Here is an 18,721-nt window from a genome sequence, read left to right as displayed (position 1 = left end):
TTTAATGGCATAACTACTATTATATCGCTTGAAAATGTTCTCAAAACAATCATTTATCACAATAAATTATGAGACAATTGCAAATTTCATCGTGACAAGCTTAATGTCAACAATGTAAAACTAAAAGGTGTTTAATCTTCAAAGAAAACAGAAGAGAATGAAAATGAAAATGGCTGCCATTTAGTCTTTGCAGAACTTTTAACTAAACGTTTAATAGTTTATTTTGACGTTTGAACCTCCAATGCTTGCTGACTAGTGTGTGTGTGTGAAACACCACAAGACATCCCAGTTCATTATAATACTGTATATTTGCAGTCATTTCAAACCCAGAGAACAGTGACAGACCGAGATCATCAGAAGAAAATAAAACAAACAAAATGCTGAATGTTGTTTCTATCTACACAGTATGTCCCTTTAAGCCCAAGCCCCGCCCACCCTGACCAGTTCGCTGCCCTCATTCGTCCCACACACACGTTTGAAAATCAAAAAATAAACAAAACACGCAGTGGAATAAACAAAGCTTCAACACAACAGTCTGCACTCGGAGTAGGTCTGAAAATCTAGGAAATAAAAAGGTTTCTGGTTTTAGATGAGGAGCGCTTGATTTCAACACCTGCAGAAAATGCAGGTCTATTTTTTTTCTAATCCAAAATCATTGAAAAGAAGTTTGCATCAGTGCCCTCCTGTTTTAACCACCAGAAACTGTTTCTTTTTCTGCTTTCTGGAATAAAATGTGAAAAACATCAAGGAGCAGATTATACTGTACCATGTTTTAAAAATCACTCCATTGTAGTAAAAATGATTTTTTAAAGTTTTGCATCATGTCAGAAACCGATTCCACATTTTTAAGGGGAATAGAAAATAGTTTACACATCGAAAAGCTGCGCCCGACATTTTCAGAGCATCGCCTCCTTTACGGGAGAACCGAGAAAACGACGGGATAGAAAACAGAGAGGAGGAGAAAACAAGTCATGCAGAGAAGCAGTGCTGTAGTTAAATGTGAAGAGAAAAGAAAAGGGGCAGAAATGGTTTATTAGAGGATGAAGAGTTCAAAGTGTAAAATCAGCCATCAGAAGTTTTCCCATGCGTTCTTTTAGTTGTTTTCCTCCATTTCTTCAGTGTTTTTGTCCCGTAACTTTTTATAAATCCTTTCCATTTCGCTCCTCTGACTGGCCGATCCAACAATCAGCCAATGAGGTCGTCTTTATATATATATATATTTTTTCCCCATAAAACCGTAAGTCAGGACCAATCAAGAAGAGTCTCTTGCAGATTAAATCGCCGTTTCCCACCAGGCTGTCCAATCACAGATGCGTCTCTTATTTTCTTTTCCAAACGCGAGTTGTGTTCGGTCCTGTTCCGTTTTCTCAGGAATGACGACATATCCGTCAGGTTCTGGGAGGAAAAAAGGTTCTGGAATGAATTCAGAAAAACGGGAATGAGCGCAGGAAGGTTTATCTAAAAAGAGGAAGCAAAGAGAACCCCAAAACAAGTCCAGTGTGTCTCTTAGTAGTCTCATTGTTTTGTATCCGTGTGGAGAGGAAACGAAAACGTCTGGGGTTTGCGTTCGCCGTGATGTAATCCAGTGGATGTCGTGGAAAACGGCTGGTGGAGTTTGTACAGGAAGAGGAGGAAGGATTGTTCTCCGATCTAGAACATCATGGGGGTCTTCAGGAACGCCCGGGACTCTGGAGGGAAACACAAACGGGATTTTAGAGGTTTATTATCCCCCTGCTTTTATTTCAGTTTTATGTGTCAAATTTTAACAAACACTTCAGAAACTGCTAGTCAATAAATCGCTTTCTGTTTCTGTACAGCAGAGGTGGGAAGAGTTCACAAAACACATGAAGAGTCAAAATATCTCAACATGTTTTTACTAAAGTAAAAAGTAACCATCCAAGATACTAGAATTTTGTAAAAAAAAAAAAAATCTAGTCAATACTGAGAAACTGATCAAATTATCAGCCATTTAATATTTAAAAAATTACATTATCAGACGGACCAAACTGTTAGGCAGCAGTGTGATCGAAGACATACCGCCACCTGCAGGTGGGTATTAGTATAACTTAGACAAAAATGTTTCTGACCATCTTTGCAGGAATCTTGCAATAAACTCACAAGAGTGAATTTATGTTTGATGCAGGTACAAAACTGCTTTGATTTGATACAATAATACCTGAAGACACAACTGTGACCTTAAAGGTTTTATTTATCTCTCTGGAGTCCAGAGGGGCCACATTAAAAGCTCTGGTGGGCCAGATTTGGCCCGCGGGCCTCGAGTTTGACATGTGATTTAAACGTCATTATTTTGCTGTTAGACGCTCCTGGAGCAGCAGCTGCAGCTTCGGCCCTAAATGAAGACAATCCAACGAGTTTCCATCTGCTCAGGAAGTGGGATCATGATTATTTAAAGAGGAAGTCGTTTTCTTCTTGTTCTCCCTTTATGCTGTATCCGTTTATGATAGAAATCTCATATCCCCAGTTTTGCCAGGGTGGACCCCCTCCCTCCCTTCTTCCTTTCTCTCATTTCACCTCCGTGGCTCTCCTTCCGCTCCCTGCGGTGCTCTTGCTGCACCCACCCACGCATTAAACACACTCGTACATACAACAGAGACGCTCGCACACCTTCCTCTCCCCGCGGTGTCATTGTTTTCTGCGAACGTTGCAAACTGTTTACATTTCTGCATAACAGCAACCATAAACCTGCCCTCCCTCCTCTCTCCATCTTTTCCCCCCTGCCCTCTGCTACTTTGATACTCGTCTTTTTACCTCTTCACTCCTTAAAGATTTGAGTAAGACGTTCTGCGTTGAATATCAAACTTTCTTAAATTTTCTCTTTCATCTTGCTCACTTCCTCCTTCATATTCCCTCCTTTTCATCCCTCTCATCTCCTGCCCTTCCCTATTTTTATCACTTCACAATCCACTCAAACCCCCTCCTCTCTTCCTCTTTCATCCCTCTCTTCTACATGCATCCCATCCTCTTGCTCCCTCCTGTCCTCCACCTCTTATTTTTATCCCGCCCCATTCTTCTCTCTGTCCTCTCCTGGCCTCTTTTACGTTTTCTTCCCCTTCAGGCTGCAGGTTTAAAGAAAAAAAAATTAAAAACTGCTCTGAAACTTAAAGAGTTGCTGTGACGATCCCCTCAGTGCTGACCTTAAAACTGTAATCTGCAACTTTCCTCTGGTTAAAAGTACCAACTTCATCACGACTTTAACTGCAGGACGGTCAGGGTTTCGGCTAACGATGCTTTTATTTTTGGAAAACAGAAAAAAATCTGAGCGCTTAAAAAAACAAAAAGACACCAAAGCGACAAAGATCAAAGTCAACAGCAGCTCAAAATTAAAGGAGGAAATTATTTCAGTAACTTTTGAAATTGGACATTAACAACAACAGTAGCTGTGTTAACATTGACCATATAAAATTGAAATTACGGAAATAAATTTGGCAACTTAAAAAACACCTTTTTGATAAGACTTAACTGGGAGGATTTTTCAGGCATTTTGAAATTAGTACATTTTAGAAAACTCCAATGGAGACATGGATGTTACTACTGGCGAAAACGACAAAGAAGACAACAGGAAGTGGTAGATTCATGACGGCATTAAATGTTTTTAAAGGATCACATTAAACTTATTCACACGTGATTTTAATTGTGATTCTTATTTAATGGCAACACTGCAGCAAAATTGTTTTTTCAACATCAGCGGAATGTCGACGCAAATATTTTGTGGTAGTGTGACAATGTCAAAAATTATGATAAAACCTATCTGTTGCATCTAAGGTGCAATAAGGACCGACTGCATTTGGAAGCATTTATAGCGCCACAAATATTCTTCTGGAAAAGCACGTCCATTTGAAATAAGCTTCTTCAATAATATATTCAAATTTATTGATGCTTTTGTGATTAAAAAAAAAAAAAATTTCCAGTAATGTCATTAATTGAAATTGAGACATTAAAGATCCATTCACTTCAAAGAGTCGCTCAAATGACCCAACGAACAAGACATTTTATCCATAATATAATTTTATTTTAATTGTTTTTGTGAGTGAAATCCACAAAAAGGTTGAATCATTGTTTCTCACAGAAACACTCTCAAGGTCTGAAAGTGGTACAATGTGGGAAGACGATTCTTCAGCTGTGAATTATTGAACCCTGTACAGTTTGAGCTAAATAATGTTTTCACATGGCGGAGACAGGAAGGAGGGAATGAGCTCGTTACAACTTCTCATTCCGACTCTTTATCAGTTGTTTTTCTGAGTGAAACCAATGTTTATGAAGCTAAATTGGGGCCATAAAGTTTGTTCAAACAAAAGTTTTAAATCTTTTTTATTTGCAGTTGGCTGATTAAAAGACTTTTACTGAACAGCAGTAATCAGAATCAGGTGTGTTAAAGCAGGGAAACACTTTAATGGGAAATAGCGTCACTAAACATCTCAACAATGTTTTTTCTTACTCTGACATTTTCAAATAGAGCAGAGATCTGCAGATCTTTGGATTTTTCACAATAACTTTTAATAAAAACATGGGTAAAAATAATAAACCAGCTAATAGAAAGAGAAATGCAGGTTTTATTTTCACGGAATAGTTGCAGAATATCACTAAAAGTACCAGCAACATGTTTTTAAATCTACTTTTTTTGTCATTTGGTTAAAAAGTCCATAAAAGTCAACATCCCTTGGAAGAAAATCTATTCATGTTTTATGCTTTTCTTTATTTTACAACCCCAGAAATGTAAATAAGTCACCGCTGTGTAGGAAAAACAAACATCCTGCAGCAGATGCTCATCAGAGTTATAGGCCATCTTTTTTCAAAAGGTCAAGACCCCTGAAAAGGTTGTAGACCCCTGAACTGGAGCATCCGCAGTAGCTAAAATGCATGAGGATTAGCCACCATCACCACTTCCAACAAATACTTGAAACTCTTTTCTGAAATCATTTGTAACCATTTATTTTAACTTCAAATACCAAGTGTGCATTTTTATGCACTGATACTCAAAAGCAACAGCCTTAGTGCAACCAAAGAAGCAAACAAACATGATTTTACTGATTTCTATCCTTGCGATTCCTAATCAGTAGCATTGCGCCGGCTTACTTTCAGCTTCCCAAGCTGTATTTTCTTAATATTTCAGAAACAAATCTATGAATACTGAACCATAAATAGATGGAAGTCTATGGAAAAAGAGTGAATCGATCATTACCGACGCCATGTTGAGGGAGGCAACATGGCGTCAGAAATACCTTCTTGTGACTTCGAGCCTTCATTTGAAACTCCTCTGTAAGACAGGAAATGGTCAACTTTGATTCCTCTTCCTTCAGTAACAACTTCTGCACTGGAGAGTGTTCTCGGCATGACCTGATAGTGCAAAGTATAACTTGTGGTGTGTTCACTGGTTAAAAAAAGATTGGATCTTTGCATTTCTGACTGATCAGTCAACCTGAAAGTCAATGGAACTGGAACATTTTCATCAATATTAAGGAATTATTAACAAGTTCATATTTCTACCTGAATATTTACTTGTATTTTCTGTCAAGTATACTAAGATATTTATAATAGAAAACAAAATAAAACTTTTTTTGTAGTGTTCTGAACGTTTCCATATTATGCCAGTGTTGCCGCCCTTTGAAAACTCAAAACATTTATAAATATTATATTCTATTAGCTTCCCACCAGATGTTGGTATTAATATTTAATCAATGTAAAGCAACTTCCTGATTATTTCTTCCTCTTTTTTTACTGTGTTGCTATTAAGGGATAAAGGTTTTCTTCTCCTCACATCTGTCACCAAAATTAAATTCACCTCCTGCCTGTTGTGTGTGTGTGTGTGTGTGTGTGTGTGTGTGCGTGCGTGTGTGTGTGTGTTTGGTGTCCTGGTTAAAAATGACGCTGACCTGCCTCGTTAGGAGTCTATCAGCAGGGTGGAGAAAATGTCACCGGGTCTCAGAGCAAGGTCGCATTTTTCAGAGCTGTCCCAGGAAATCCTCATTTCTCCTGCAGCTGCACCCTTCGTTTTATTTCCTCTCTTCTTCATTAAACTTTTTCATTTTTATTTCCATTATTCTTCAGGTCTTTTTTCCATTTCCCTGCTCTCTAAAGAAGCTTGATTTACTTCTTTCTTCCATTTTTTCCCTTTCGATTACTACTTTGTGTCTTCTTTCTTCTCCAAATACGCCCAGGATTCTTCGTCCATTTTTTCCGTACTCTCTCCCATGTTTCTCGTCTTTTTCACTCCCTTCTTTCTCCTCTTCTCTTTTTGATTGTAATGCGATGTCTTTCTTTGTATTCAGCAGTTTTCTCCTCACTCGTTAATTAAGAGTGTAGAAGGTGAGAGGCAGGGGAGGCGTGTGTGTGCGTGTGTGTGTGAAGCTAAACCACCGTAGGTGCAAAATGCTTTTATGGCAGGAGGGATGAGTGTGTGTGAGAGAGAGAGCAAGGCAGCAAAGGGGTCCTACTGGGCCAATCAACATTAATGAAATCAGGTGTGTGTGCGTGTGTCGGAGTGCTTGGCTTGCAGAAGTGAGGGGGATCTAAAAGGGGTCTAAAGAGGAGTGAGAGCTAATTAGAGCTCCCTGTCTCACAAGTATGTGGATCAAACACACACCTACGGAGTGCGAGTGCGTGTGGAGATGTTATACGCTCGCAGAGTTTCAGGTGAAGGTTTTCAATGTCAGGGAGGACTGAGCACAGCTGGTGGAAAGACGATGACACACGCATACTAACACACACATCGCTACTGTAAATGTGAGGGCCCTGCTCGGCTTAACGCACTTCATAACCCTGTAATTTAAGCTAATCTGGAACCTTTCTGCCCATCTCTCACCACTTAGGAACAAAATCAATGCCACCCCTGAAAAGTGTATAAAAAGCCTCTAAATAAATAAATGTAAAGGATTTTATTTATACAAAATTTCTAGGAACTCCAGGGTTTTCCCTCAGTGCATTATAAGCCTGGCGGGCCACCAGGCTTTACCTGCCCCCTGCCAGTCTGTTCAGTAACAGAACAGACAGATTAAGCTGTGTTAATAGTTGATGCATTGAACTGGGCACCGCCCTGTTAGCCTCACGAGTTATAATGAAACAGAGCATCTCTGAATTTTTATAACTTTCAGTAATTTTAACAGAAAACATGGTGAACAACCTTAGTCCTTTTCTAGTTTTGTTTCTGAAAATCCAAAACCCATCCCACTTTTTTAAGAAATTGAGAAACTAATTTCAAATGTTGCCATTTTTTTCAACCAATACTTAAAAAAAGCACATGAAAAACCTCAATGAAAACACAAGTGTGAGACAACGTCACTGCAGCAGAAAACTACCTTAATTTCCCCACATGTTTACCGTGTGAACGTTACTGTAGTAAACTGTTCACAACCGTTGGACAGCAGTAACTGATCCACGTCTGGCCCTGGTTTAGAAACTGCATAATAACTGCTTTAAATGCATTCATAGGCTAAATAAAATATGTTAAGACGTGTGTGTTTCCTAAGGTACACTTCAAAGGGAGGCCACAACGTCTGTCTAATGTCTCCACTAATCCAACTGGGGCCCCCACACACACATGTGCCCACCATGTGTGTGTAAACTCAGCCTTTGAACGTACTTGTGTACAGTATGGTATCTCTTAATATGTGACGTGTGTGTGTGTGTTGTTTGTACCTTGTACAGCGCCGTTGTCTTGCTGGTTTCCATTAAGTTCAGGTTTGTCCTCGGCTACAGCAGCGTCTGGTATGAAACACAGAGACAAGACAGAGTCTCAGTGGGTCGGCCAATAAAAGCCCAAAAGCACCTTGTTACCGGTTCCACACGGGAAGCTGAGACACAAAGACGTTTGTGTTTGGATAGCTGCATGGTTTCACACCCAGATCAACTGGAATATTAACAGCAAACATCTTTCTTCAGGTTTCATCAGAAAACGTTAGTCGCTGAAAAGTGTTAACACACAGCAGTGAGGAATGTGTTAAAAGTAAAAATACCAACAGTTGTTTTCACACATTTTGTTCATGGGGCGGCCCTGAAATCTGTTTGAAACTGCTTGAAATTAGTCAAATTCAAAATTTGTAATTCATGTCAATTCAAATTCTCCAAAGAGTTATTATAGATGGTGACGGCTGTTAAAAATGGATAATTTATAATACTGAGCCTAACAGAAATTAAATGTTTGATTGTCAGATTCTGAATGAATCAAACAGGAAGTGCTTTCAAATGAACATTTGTTTTCCAGGAGCGTTTCCTAAAAAATGTAGGTGCTGATTTTAGGATGTCACATATTTTAAACTTTTTTTGTTGATTTCATTCCTAAAAACAGATTTTTCTAAGTCTATATAAAACTGTTGGGGATAAAAATGACTTGTTAGAATAATGTATATTTTTAAAAAAGACATCGCTGTTTATTGAAAAGTTATCTGAAGTGAATAAATCTTGACAAATTGACCCTGCAGGGTCTGAAGAAGAAACATCGGTAAAGATGTTTGTGCATCTTTACCGATGTTTGGCTGGCGTCGTACCGTTCTTGGAGTTGTTGTTGGCGCCGTGCAGCGGCTCAGGAGACGGGGAGGAAGAGGACGAGTGTTTGAGAGCGTCCTCGACTCTCTCCCTCCTCTTGGACTCGAACTCCAGCGCCTCCTGTAGCTTTCTCTTCGCCTTCTTCTCCTTCTTCAGTCGTTTCTGGATGGAAGCTGGACAAAGACATTCCTGTCATGTAGCGTCTCTTCAGACGTGAGAAGCTCTGAGTTTTGTTTCCAACCTCTGCTCTGTAGCTCGGAGTTGAGCTGTCGTTCCAGACTCTCGCGCATCTCTCGTTCTCTGTAAAGCTCCATTTTCAGCTCCCTCTTCTCGGCCTGGATCTGTTTGTCCTGCGCTCGGGCGTTCTCCACAGCCACCTTGAGCAGGCCCTGAATGGTTCGGCAGGAAATAACAATAATGCTTTTAAAAACAACTGCTTTACCCAGAAGATGTCACAGAACAGACAGTTCAAAAAAAAGGTTTGAAAGAAAAAAGTAGTGATGAACTCTGACCTGAATATTCAGAGCCACATAAAGACGGTTACAAAGTAGGCCTTCTATCATCTGAAGAACATTTCCAGGATTAAATAAGACCTAGAAAAACTAATTCTAGTCGCAATGATTACTGCAGGAGTGTCTTCAGGCCTGGCTGAAAAACATCTATCAGATTCAGACTAAAACCAGGAAGATAGAGCACCTCACCCGAGTCCTGGCTTCCTGTAGCCCGGAGAATAGACTTTAAAATACTGTTAGTTTATAAATCACTGAACAACTGAGCACCACAATACATTAAATATCTGCTGTCGTCACAACAACCTTCCAAACCTCTGAGGTCTCATGGTTCTGGTTCTGCTCTGCATCCTCAGAATCAGGACTAAACATGGAGAAGCAGCATCCAGTTTCTATGCACCACAAATCTGGAACAAACTTCCTGAAAACTGCAGCGCTGCTGAAACACTGAGTTCCTTTAAATCTAGACTTAAAAACCAGCAAATTAAAGTTGGCAAAATTTCAATGTTTCAATTTTTGTTTGTGTTCCAGGTCTTTGTATTTTTATGTTTTACATCATAAAAACCTTGTTGCTGAAATGTGCTATACATATAAACTTGATTGATTGATTGATTGATTGATTGATTGATTGATTGATTGATTGATTGATTGATTGATTGATTGATTGAAACCATCATACCTGTATGTTGGTGAGCAGAGTCTCTACCGACGACAGACCGTCGGCGAACAGAAACGGAGCAGGAAATCCAGGCGGCAGGGTCTGACCCAACGGAGACTCTTCTGGAGGGTCAAACAAAACAAACATCAACCCAATCACTAAGTTTTGAATAAAGCAAATATGAAAAATACTGTAGAGTGGAGCTCCAATATTCACAGGGATCACATCTCACCTCATAAAGCTAAAATTCACAACTAAAAATAATAATTAAAAAAACACTAGCTAATAGCTAAGGAAGCTAATGTCTTTCTTATGTCTGCTCTTTGAGATGCAGCCAATCATTGCAAGGAAACTGAATGGCACCCTCGATTGGCTATGTTGAGTATGCTAGCCAATAGTATGTCAAGTAGCATTGTGCATACTGAACCGCGAATCGGCTCCAGTCCAATGTTTGAGATTTGTTAAAGTACCCCTACTTTATCACACTGCTAGATGATGGTAAAGACCTTCCAGGTATGTGTAAAATTTGCATCAACAGGCATTGTTGTTAGTTTCAGGAGAATATGTGCTAATCAAACCTGAAACTAACAAATCTTGTGCTGATGGAGAAAATTGAAGGTCATTAAAAAGCAGAGAAACAATTCACCTTAAACACACCATCTGTACTTATTGATTAAAACAAATTATTAGGCATAATTTGTGTACTTTGAGTATATATTCTCTACTCCACTACATCCTCTTAGCAGGCCAGAGGATGTTATAATGGATTACTCAGATCTTGGTAAAGTTAGGAGTTTTTATGTTAAATAAACATAAAATGAATCACTTGGAAAAATAAAGAATACTTGGGGATCTCATTTTGTACTGATTTTACAAATCAATCATGAACAAAATGTATTTTGAAGATAGAAACAAGTTACATGTCAAAGTGAAAATTAATTTCTGCAATAAATTTAATAAAAATTTTAACATACGTAATTGGATAAAATATTCACACCCTTTGAAGTGGCTGACCTAATTCAACTGAGGTCCCAGTAAGTGCTGTTTGCACCTTTTAGCTGGAAGAATGGAGGAAAACTGAGACCCATCTGCTCAGACTGGCATAGAGACTGGGAGGGATAAATATTTAGTCACCTAATTTATTTTCTAAAAATCAGTTTTCACTCACATTAAATGTTTTGTCATTTCTATTTGTAAAATAAAGTCAAATTTTGTTGATCATGGCTGATTTTTGAAGGCAATACAAACAGGAGTGAATGTAAATCTGAACACAATGATGTCCTTATCCATATCCAATCATAGTTGATCTCTCTGCTGTTGCTTCATGCAGCTCTAACGCTGGACAGTAAGTATGCTTTGGGACTTCCTGGTGTTGTTTTAAGAATCAAATGCCTACGGACCGATTTCTGTTCAGCACAAAGCCTGGAGAGCTTTAAATATTCACGGTTTCATTAATATTTCACTATACAGTTCTGGTTCACAAAGGAATAATGCCTCTGTTGCACTGCAAGTTACCATAATTATGAGTGTTTCAAACAATTTAAAGAGGCTTGATGCATTTTCTTTAGGAACTTGATTTGTTTTAGGAGAATCGACTATTTGTGATGAAACCCTGATGGATTTTGTTCATCTCCACTTTTAGAAACTGGATGATTTTCATGAAGTGTAGCTGTCATCAGTAAACTTTATGAAATGTTTGAGTTTCCTAACGTTACAAGACAGCGAAGCGGCAACGTGGAAATCAATTACACACACACACACACACACTCAGAGGTTGTTAGTATTCAGACAATCATGTGGGGTGCTAATTGGCAGGGATTAAAGACATCCTTGATTTGTGTGTGTTCATTGCGAGTGCGTCACAGTGTCTGCTCAGCCCTTAATGCCCAACACTCCGACAACTGGGTTAACTCTGCTGTGAAATTAACGCTGATTAAGATGCACTCTAACACACACACTCCCTATCTGCCACTTCATCCATACATCCCTCGACTCCACCATCACACACTCGCTCATTTTCTCCAGCACTTTTTGCTCCTCTGCATCCTCCACTTTCTTTACTTTTTTACTAATGTTTTTGTTTTCATTTCATTCTAAAACATTCAACTAAATTATGTCAGCTTTATTGTTTACAGCTAATTTAACTTTGACTTATTTTGACCCAAAATTCCTTCGTTGTCATCAATAGTTTAATTTTGTCCACTTTTTTTTTCTTGTTTTACTTTATTTTGACCAAATAAGGGCTTCCAGTTGTCTCCCATCTTTTATTTTGAAAGGTCACTAACTTTGCTTGTCACAAAAACAAATTTTGCTTGCTAGAAATGTTTTCGATATGATCATGTTGTTTTGATACCATTTTCAAATAGCATTTTGTAAAGAACACTTAATTTAAATATTGTTTAAAATTAGTAATTATTGTTACATTTATTCTTTTGCAATGTTTCCAGCATTTTTCTTTATTTCAGCTTAAATTGTAACTTTGCTGTAAGTTAGATTAAGTAAATAATTTTGTCATTTTAACAAATATCTGTCTTGTTAAAAACTTACTTTCACTTTACAGAAAGTTGGAAATCCTGAGCTGGATATAACAAAATGATCCCAACTTAAAGTGGACGTTGCGGTTTTTAGCAGTTCCAGTCTGCAGTCACAAAGCAATTGATCCAGATTGGCTCAGAAAAATCTTTACTTGCTTTTTAAAGCGGACCTATTATGCAAAAACACACAATTTGCTCGTCTTTTGTCATTTTATTTGGGTTTCTACTGATTCTAAAAACAGACCAAGCATTTAAAAAACATACCTAGCAACACAAGTTAAGTTCCAGCACATTTGGCCAGCTTGTTTCACCAACTCCTTTTAGGTGATGGAAAACACAAGTTAACCATCCATAGAACACTTGCTTGTTGGTTGTGCTGGAGGCTCCACTTCTGCTTTTCAAAGATGTGCGGTTGTACAATTGAGCATCTGTTTTTTTAAAGTGACAGGAGGCCCTAAAAGTATAATGACCATGTTTAGCGTATTTATTGCTCTGATCCCACATAAAAAAACAAAAACAAAGAAATCACAGGTGGATGCGTTTTCGTTTTATTTCGCCCGTATTGATTTTAATTCCCTCTGCTGATGTCTGCAGAGACACATCAGGAGCATAAATGATAAAATGTAAAGCGAGAGTGAAAAATTAGATGAACGGACCGCGTTAGAAGAATGGAAAACTCCGAGGGGCTAAAAGGGGACGGGACAGCATGCTTTTAGTGCATGACCTGCTGACCCCTTTTAGCCATGCCTTCTTCACTCCATCTCCCACCTTTTTCCCTTCCTATCTATCCATGTTTCCTGTGATTGATGGTTCAGAGACAGCTGATCAATGGCTGATGCTTCTGTTTCTCTGTTTGTGTTGATCTGAGTGTTTGTAGGGATACAGTGGATGAGAAAAGGCCTCCTAAGTGAGAACAATTTGTCAGATGTCCAAAGAAAATGGTTGATGGTTTAGATTAGTGTGGATAATGGAATATCCTCACTGCTGTAAGTAAGTGTGTGTGTGTGTGTGTGTGCTCCAACCTTTGTCCTTTGTTATTTTCTTGATGGGTGCAGCAGAGTTGGTCAGTGCAACATCAGCATCACCCGACACCAATCCTGTTTGGGAAAAGACACACACAGTCATTATCTAGGTGTGTGTGTGTAAACATGTGCAGCATGTAAGTTCTTACATCCACCTCCTACATGCAATTCATAACGTACTTCAGTATTTTTTAATAAAACAAGGAGCTAAAATGTAATAAAACTGCTTAAATCCCACGTATAACTAAATTGGTGCCACTTTACAATAGAGCTTCGTTTACAGACGGTTGATCGATAATTTATAAATATTTTATCTGCGCAAATATAAACTTTATATGTTGAAATTGTGTTGTGTACCCAGTCTTTCAGGCGAGCTGGAGGCCGAGCTGCTGGGCTGCGACTGCAGAGGAGTGTTGGTTTCATCAACAGATGGAGACAGAGAGGGGCTGTCGCAAACTCTCTCCTAAAAACACAGGAAGGGAAGCGTCACACACCAACAAGTTAGAGAAACAAAAAATACAAGTTTTCCCTCAAACGTTTAGTCAATTGGGTCACAACAGGTATTCTTTAGGAGTTCAATGGTCGTAATGTTCTGATTAATTGGTAGGAAGGTTAAAAATATAAAGAAGATTATGGGAAGATGAACCAACTGATGGTTTTTAGTTAATCTAAAAAAGATGAACTCTAATAGACTGATTTTGGTTTTATCTTGACAGAAGTTCTCTCAGAATGTTCTACAAAGCAAACAAGTTTAATTAGTTAAAGTTTCAATTAGTCAGAGCCTTCTTAATGGTTATTGACTATTGTCAAGCGTCCCAAGTTAAACGCAACACAATGAAAGCCCAAAATCTGTGCTTGAAAAGCCCAAATCTCGTGATGCTTTCACAACTGATTCACCAAAATTGAAACATTTGTGATATTTTCAGCTGATGTGGTTCACGTTCACACTGCTCTGTGTCAAACAAACCAAACCAGTTCCCCTCCTCACCCGTGGGGGCGCTGCACCAAGAGCCATGGAAGAAAATGACACAAAACCTTCTGAATAAGAGTAACGCAACTTCCTTCTTCATACATTGTAAATAAAAATAAAGTCAGATTTTAGTGGTAGTAGGATTTATCTTTGGTTTATCTTTCTCCCGTTAGTGTTTGACACATCGGTTTGTTTTGGATGTATTTACCCAGAATGCCCTGCACTGAAGTCTTTTTCTCGCTCCAGTCTGCTTAGCATTCACATTTGAACTTGAGCCGTACCAAAGTTCATTTCAACCAAACCGAGACTCGCAGTTTGTCCAGAGTTTGATTGAGTTTGATTCACACTCCTCCAAACGAACCGGACCTTCTAAACAAATGAACTGGAATTTGATCAAAACAGACTGAACCGGTCTGCCATCAGTTCTGCTGCTGTTACCTTGATGACGGGTGCGCGGTGAACGTGTGTGTGTATCTGCTGTGCGGCGGCGGCCATGTTTGCGATGGTGCTGAGGTGGTTCATCTGGGACATGGCCATGGCCACGGACGCAGGCGGCAGCCCCATGGGCAGCAGAGGGTGGGGCATCATCATGAACGGCAGGTCCAACCCTGAGACAAAAGGAGGAAAAGGAAATTGTTACTTTTTAAAACTTTCCACCTTAATGCAAAATATAAGGTGATGGGACTTATTTTGGTTTAAAATCCATCATTTTGATGATTAAGATGCTGTGACATGTCGCTAAAAACTTCATGTGTCTGAATTAACTTATTCTTAAATTATTAGGCCAGAATTTCTCCACTTACAATAATAACCAACGCAGATATTTGATTAGAGAAAAAAAAAATCTTCTCACATCAGATCTTGATAACTTTATAAAAGGTTTTTTCTTATTAAATTACTTTTTCTTGTAATATTTAAGACGTTTTGGTAAAGTTCTCTCTATTCTGTGTATATTATCTCTGTTTTTATATTAAAACAATGTAAATTTTGTTTTCTTCATAAAATTCACAGAAGGAATGATAAGTTCCACTTTTTGAAAAATATTTTCTGTCATTTATTTTATTTTATTTTTTAGAAACAAAAGAACAACTGAAGCTGGAATGAAAAAGGACAAAATTAAATATATATTTTTTACTTAATTTTGGCCTTTTTGATATACCAGCTTTGATTTTTTTTCAATTTTGGCTGAAATTAAGTAAATAAAATAAAATAAATTATTTAATTTTGACTCCTTTGGTTCTCCGTACAAATGGAGCCATATTTTGCCTTTAGTGAATACAATCACTTGAAATTATTTTTTCTTTTTACTCTGGTTACCTTTGGATGGTATTAAAAACTGCCTGACAATATGAAACATTTAAGCTTTAACCTTTGACCTCGATGACCCCGTCGCCCTAAAAACAGTCCCCATTTTCAGAGTGGCGCTCCACGGACACACACACGGCAGCTTTCTTTGCAATGAAACAATAACACTGATTGCTGTTGTCGTGATGACTGAAGTGATAGAATAATCAATGTGAGTGTTTGTCGCTTCCTGCTGCCCGGTGTGAGAGAACAAATGCATTACTTCTGCAGAAAGAAAGGGCCGAGTATCTGTTTGTTTGCCTGCCCATATGTGTGTGTGACCTGTGTGTGTGTAATGGTGGTGTTGATGAATTGAGTCATTTAGTAGAGTGTGTGCTGATTAATCCAAGCAGAGTGGTAATACAGGAGATGGGGACAGATTAAATGGCGTACATTAACAAATATTGCCATCTTTTAAACACACTGTGTGAATGGGTGTGTGGGTGTGTGTGTGTGGGTGGAGGTGTGTGTGTGGGTGTGTGTGTGTGCAAGCTTGGAGAGGTATTTCTGCCAGTTTCACCAACTCAAATTTAAGACTCTTTAAGGCCGTTATGAATGAAATTTAAGACTTGTATCGTGACAGAAGTGTATAAAAGAAAAATTGCGTGTTTTACATCATGGTGCTCAGCTTTTTTACCCAGAATGCACTTAGCCTGGTTAGGGGTGGACGATACAACTGAAAAACAGATCACAATATAAGTTGATATCAATAATTATTGATTAGTGTTTTTGCTTTAAATATCTAAAATATTACCAAACTGGAGTTGTGACTTTTCCTGTTTTTCTCTCTGCAGTGTTTTTACTTCTAAGCTGTTATGAGGCACAGTGGCAAAACCTTAAACTGCTGCTGCGCCAGTTACTCAACAGGCTGTTGCTAGGTAACAAGTAGCTCAGCAGGTTGTTGCTAAATGTGGCAGGTTCAGTGGCTAAACCCTTTCCTCTGCCTACATCCCCCATAATGCTGTGCAGTTTCTGGATCGGATCTATTGATACTGATCACATCACAATATATATTATTGACTTACTGTCAAACTCTAAGCCTTGTGTGGCAAAGATGGACATTGTCTTTGCCACACAATAATTCACCTACCGAAGAGAGATGTGCTAAAGCTAGCTTGCTAACTAGCTAGTGAGTAAGTGTTATTAGCAGCTTGTTAGCAGTCGCTGTCTGCTTGTGACTCAAACTTTTGTCAGACAGAAAAATCTTACTATAGTAAATATTCCTACCACAATAAAAGTCCAACTTCAATGTAATTTTCGACACATGAATGCAAATCCTTTTAAGGACTTCCTGTGGATGAATACTCACGGTTAGCCAGTAGCTGCTGCTGTTGCTGACTGATGGCTCCCAAGGCGGACCCCCTCCCAGGACCTCCCGCTGCACCTCCTCCTCCTCCTGCTGCTGCTCCTCCTCCCACCGCAGGCGCGCCGCCGCCGCCTCCTCCTCCTCCGCTGTGGACTCCAGCAGGGGGGCTGGTCAGGCGCTCTTTATCCCAGGAACACTCACTCCCTCCTGGGTAGAGGTGCACACATTTATATGCAGTCAGTGATGAAGACTATCGGATCCAGAATGTCACACAGGTCTCACCTTCCTCACTTATAACCAGCATTAACTAGTCTCCACACATTAACGCGTTTGTTTCCAGATGGCTGCATTAACCTAGTTACAGCAATCCAAGGCAGGACTCAGTGAACAGGAAAAATATTCCTCCAGGCTGGTTCAAGCCGACACCTGTGATTTATCCGCACTCAACTAAAAACGCATCATTCAGGATGGTTTATGGGTCGCAGCGTACAGCCATATTCAATAAATTACAATATACATTCTGATGAGGCTCGTTTGGCAGATTAAAAGGACATTTAAGAAGGTATTAAACACACTTTCCTGCTGCTGCAATTTACTACTATTTTAGTGATTATTTTACCGATTAATTTATTAATCAGATACAAAAGATTCTAGAAAATTTTTTTAACATTTTTAACTTTTCCAATGAGAAATTAATCGACTTTTTTTAGAAAATTTCTGAACTGATTCTCAAAACATTTTCAGCTTTTTAAGTTCAGAATTGTCCACGTTTTTCTAGAAAATTTCTTTAAAATAATCTAAACATTTGAGTTTTTTGGCAGAAATTTTGTCATTTTTTTTCTTGTCAACATCTGAAAATTAGAAATACATTAACAGATGCAAAAACAACTTATTCCTTAAATAAGAAACTATACGTTTTATTGCCTAAAATGCAATTAAAAGCATTCTTAGCTAAATAAATGCTGAAATGCAGATGTGTCTTTGTGTTTCTAATAACATGGAAATCTCAGCCCGTTTTGTTTGACTTAACATCGATTATTTATGAATTAAACAATAACTGGATAGCAAAAGGTGCTTAATAGAGATTGTATTTTTTGAATAATGGGAAGCCAATATTGCCCTTGAGGCATCGGATATATTTACACAGAAAGGTTTTTTATATTAAGCGCAAAATGTAAATATTTTGTACAGTTTTGGCTTTATTAATGCTTAGGTTTTTGTTTTAAGCAAATAGGCTTTTTAAAAGTCTATACTATACTTAATTTCAATATTCAATTCACCACAATTAGGTCTATTAATCACTTCTGTCTAACACTTTTAATTAAGCCTACATCTTTATATTAGTTTCTTGAGCTGAACTGCGTTTTCCTGAGATGCTCAGAATAATTAGTCGTCACAAAACCAATGAGCTATTTAGAGTTTTAAAAATAAAAATGTTTTCCACAGTTTCCTTTGAAATAGATCTGTAAGTCTTTAGTATTTAAACAGAGATGGAAGTAAATTATTTATTTTGTTTTGATTATAGTCGTTTTGATTGATATATTTCCGTATTTCCTCTGTTCTTGCTGGGCAGAACGGAGAGCAAACAGACCGAAGGTAAATCAGTAACATTAACCTCCGCTTCCACTTTTTCCTCTACTTTAACGTTGGTCTCTGCACTTTTCGATTCTATTACTCATAATTGTGTTAGTCTCTTCCTGGACCATTTTTCAGATGTTCTCTCCAGAGAGAGGGAAGATGGTGTTTCCTGTAACTCATCACATGAGCTGAACCCGACCTGTTCTGTATGTCGACTCGGTTCTGACCCAGCAGGTGGAGGCCAAACTTTGCACTTTAATAAAACGGAGATTAGAGCAGATCTGGGATTAAAGTTTTCTTA

General features: G+C 38.4%; 1 protein-coding gene across 1 annotated transcript in view; it reads right to left on the bottom strand.

Annotated features, from left to right (window-relative positions):
* Nucleotides 1-296: 296 nt before the first annotated feature.
* LOC129379883 (dachshund homolog 2-like) overlaps nt 297-18,721 on the bottom strand; it is an 88,145-nt gene continuing 69,720 nt past the window's right edge. Inside the window, exons 4-12 of the mRNA XM_055060820.1 lie at nt 16,846-17,049; nt 14,631-14,800; nt 13,580-13,685; nt 13,223-13,297; nt 9,688-9,788; nt 8,741-8,888; nt 8,502-8,672; nt 7,654-7,719; nt 297-1,688 (exon numbers count right to left, since the gene is read on the bottom strand). Coding sequence (XP_054916795.1) covers nt 1,651-1,688; nt 7,654-7,719; nt 8,502-8,672; nt 8,741-8,888; nt 9,688-9,788; nt 13,223-13,297; nt 13,580-13,685; nt 14,631-14,800; nt 16,846-17,049 — 1,079 coding nt within the window. The 3' untranslated portion in view covers nt 297-1,650. The remainder of the gene's footprint in view (nt 1,689-7,653; nt 7,720-8,501; nt 8,673-8,740; nt 8,889-9,687; nt 9,789-13,222; nt 13,298-13,579; nt 13,686-14,630; nt 14,801-16,845; nt 17,050-18,721) is intronic.

The sequence above is a fragment of the Poeciliopsis prolifica genome, unplaced genomic scaffold (assembly GCF_027474105.1).
Source record: "Poeciliopsis prolifica strain line A6 unplaced genomic scaffold, Auburn_PproV2 SCAFFOLD062, whole genome shotgun sequence".
NCBI lineage: Eukaryota > Metazoa > Chordata > Actinopteri > Cyprinodontiformes > Poeciliidae > Poeciliopsis > Poeciliopsis prolifica.
The sequence above is the reverse complement of the archived record's forward strand: the minus strand, read 5'-3'. Positions and strand labels throughout refer to the sequence as shown.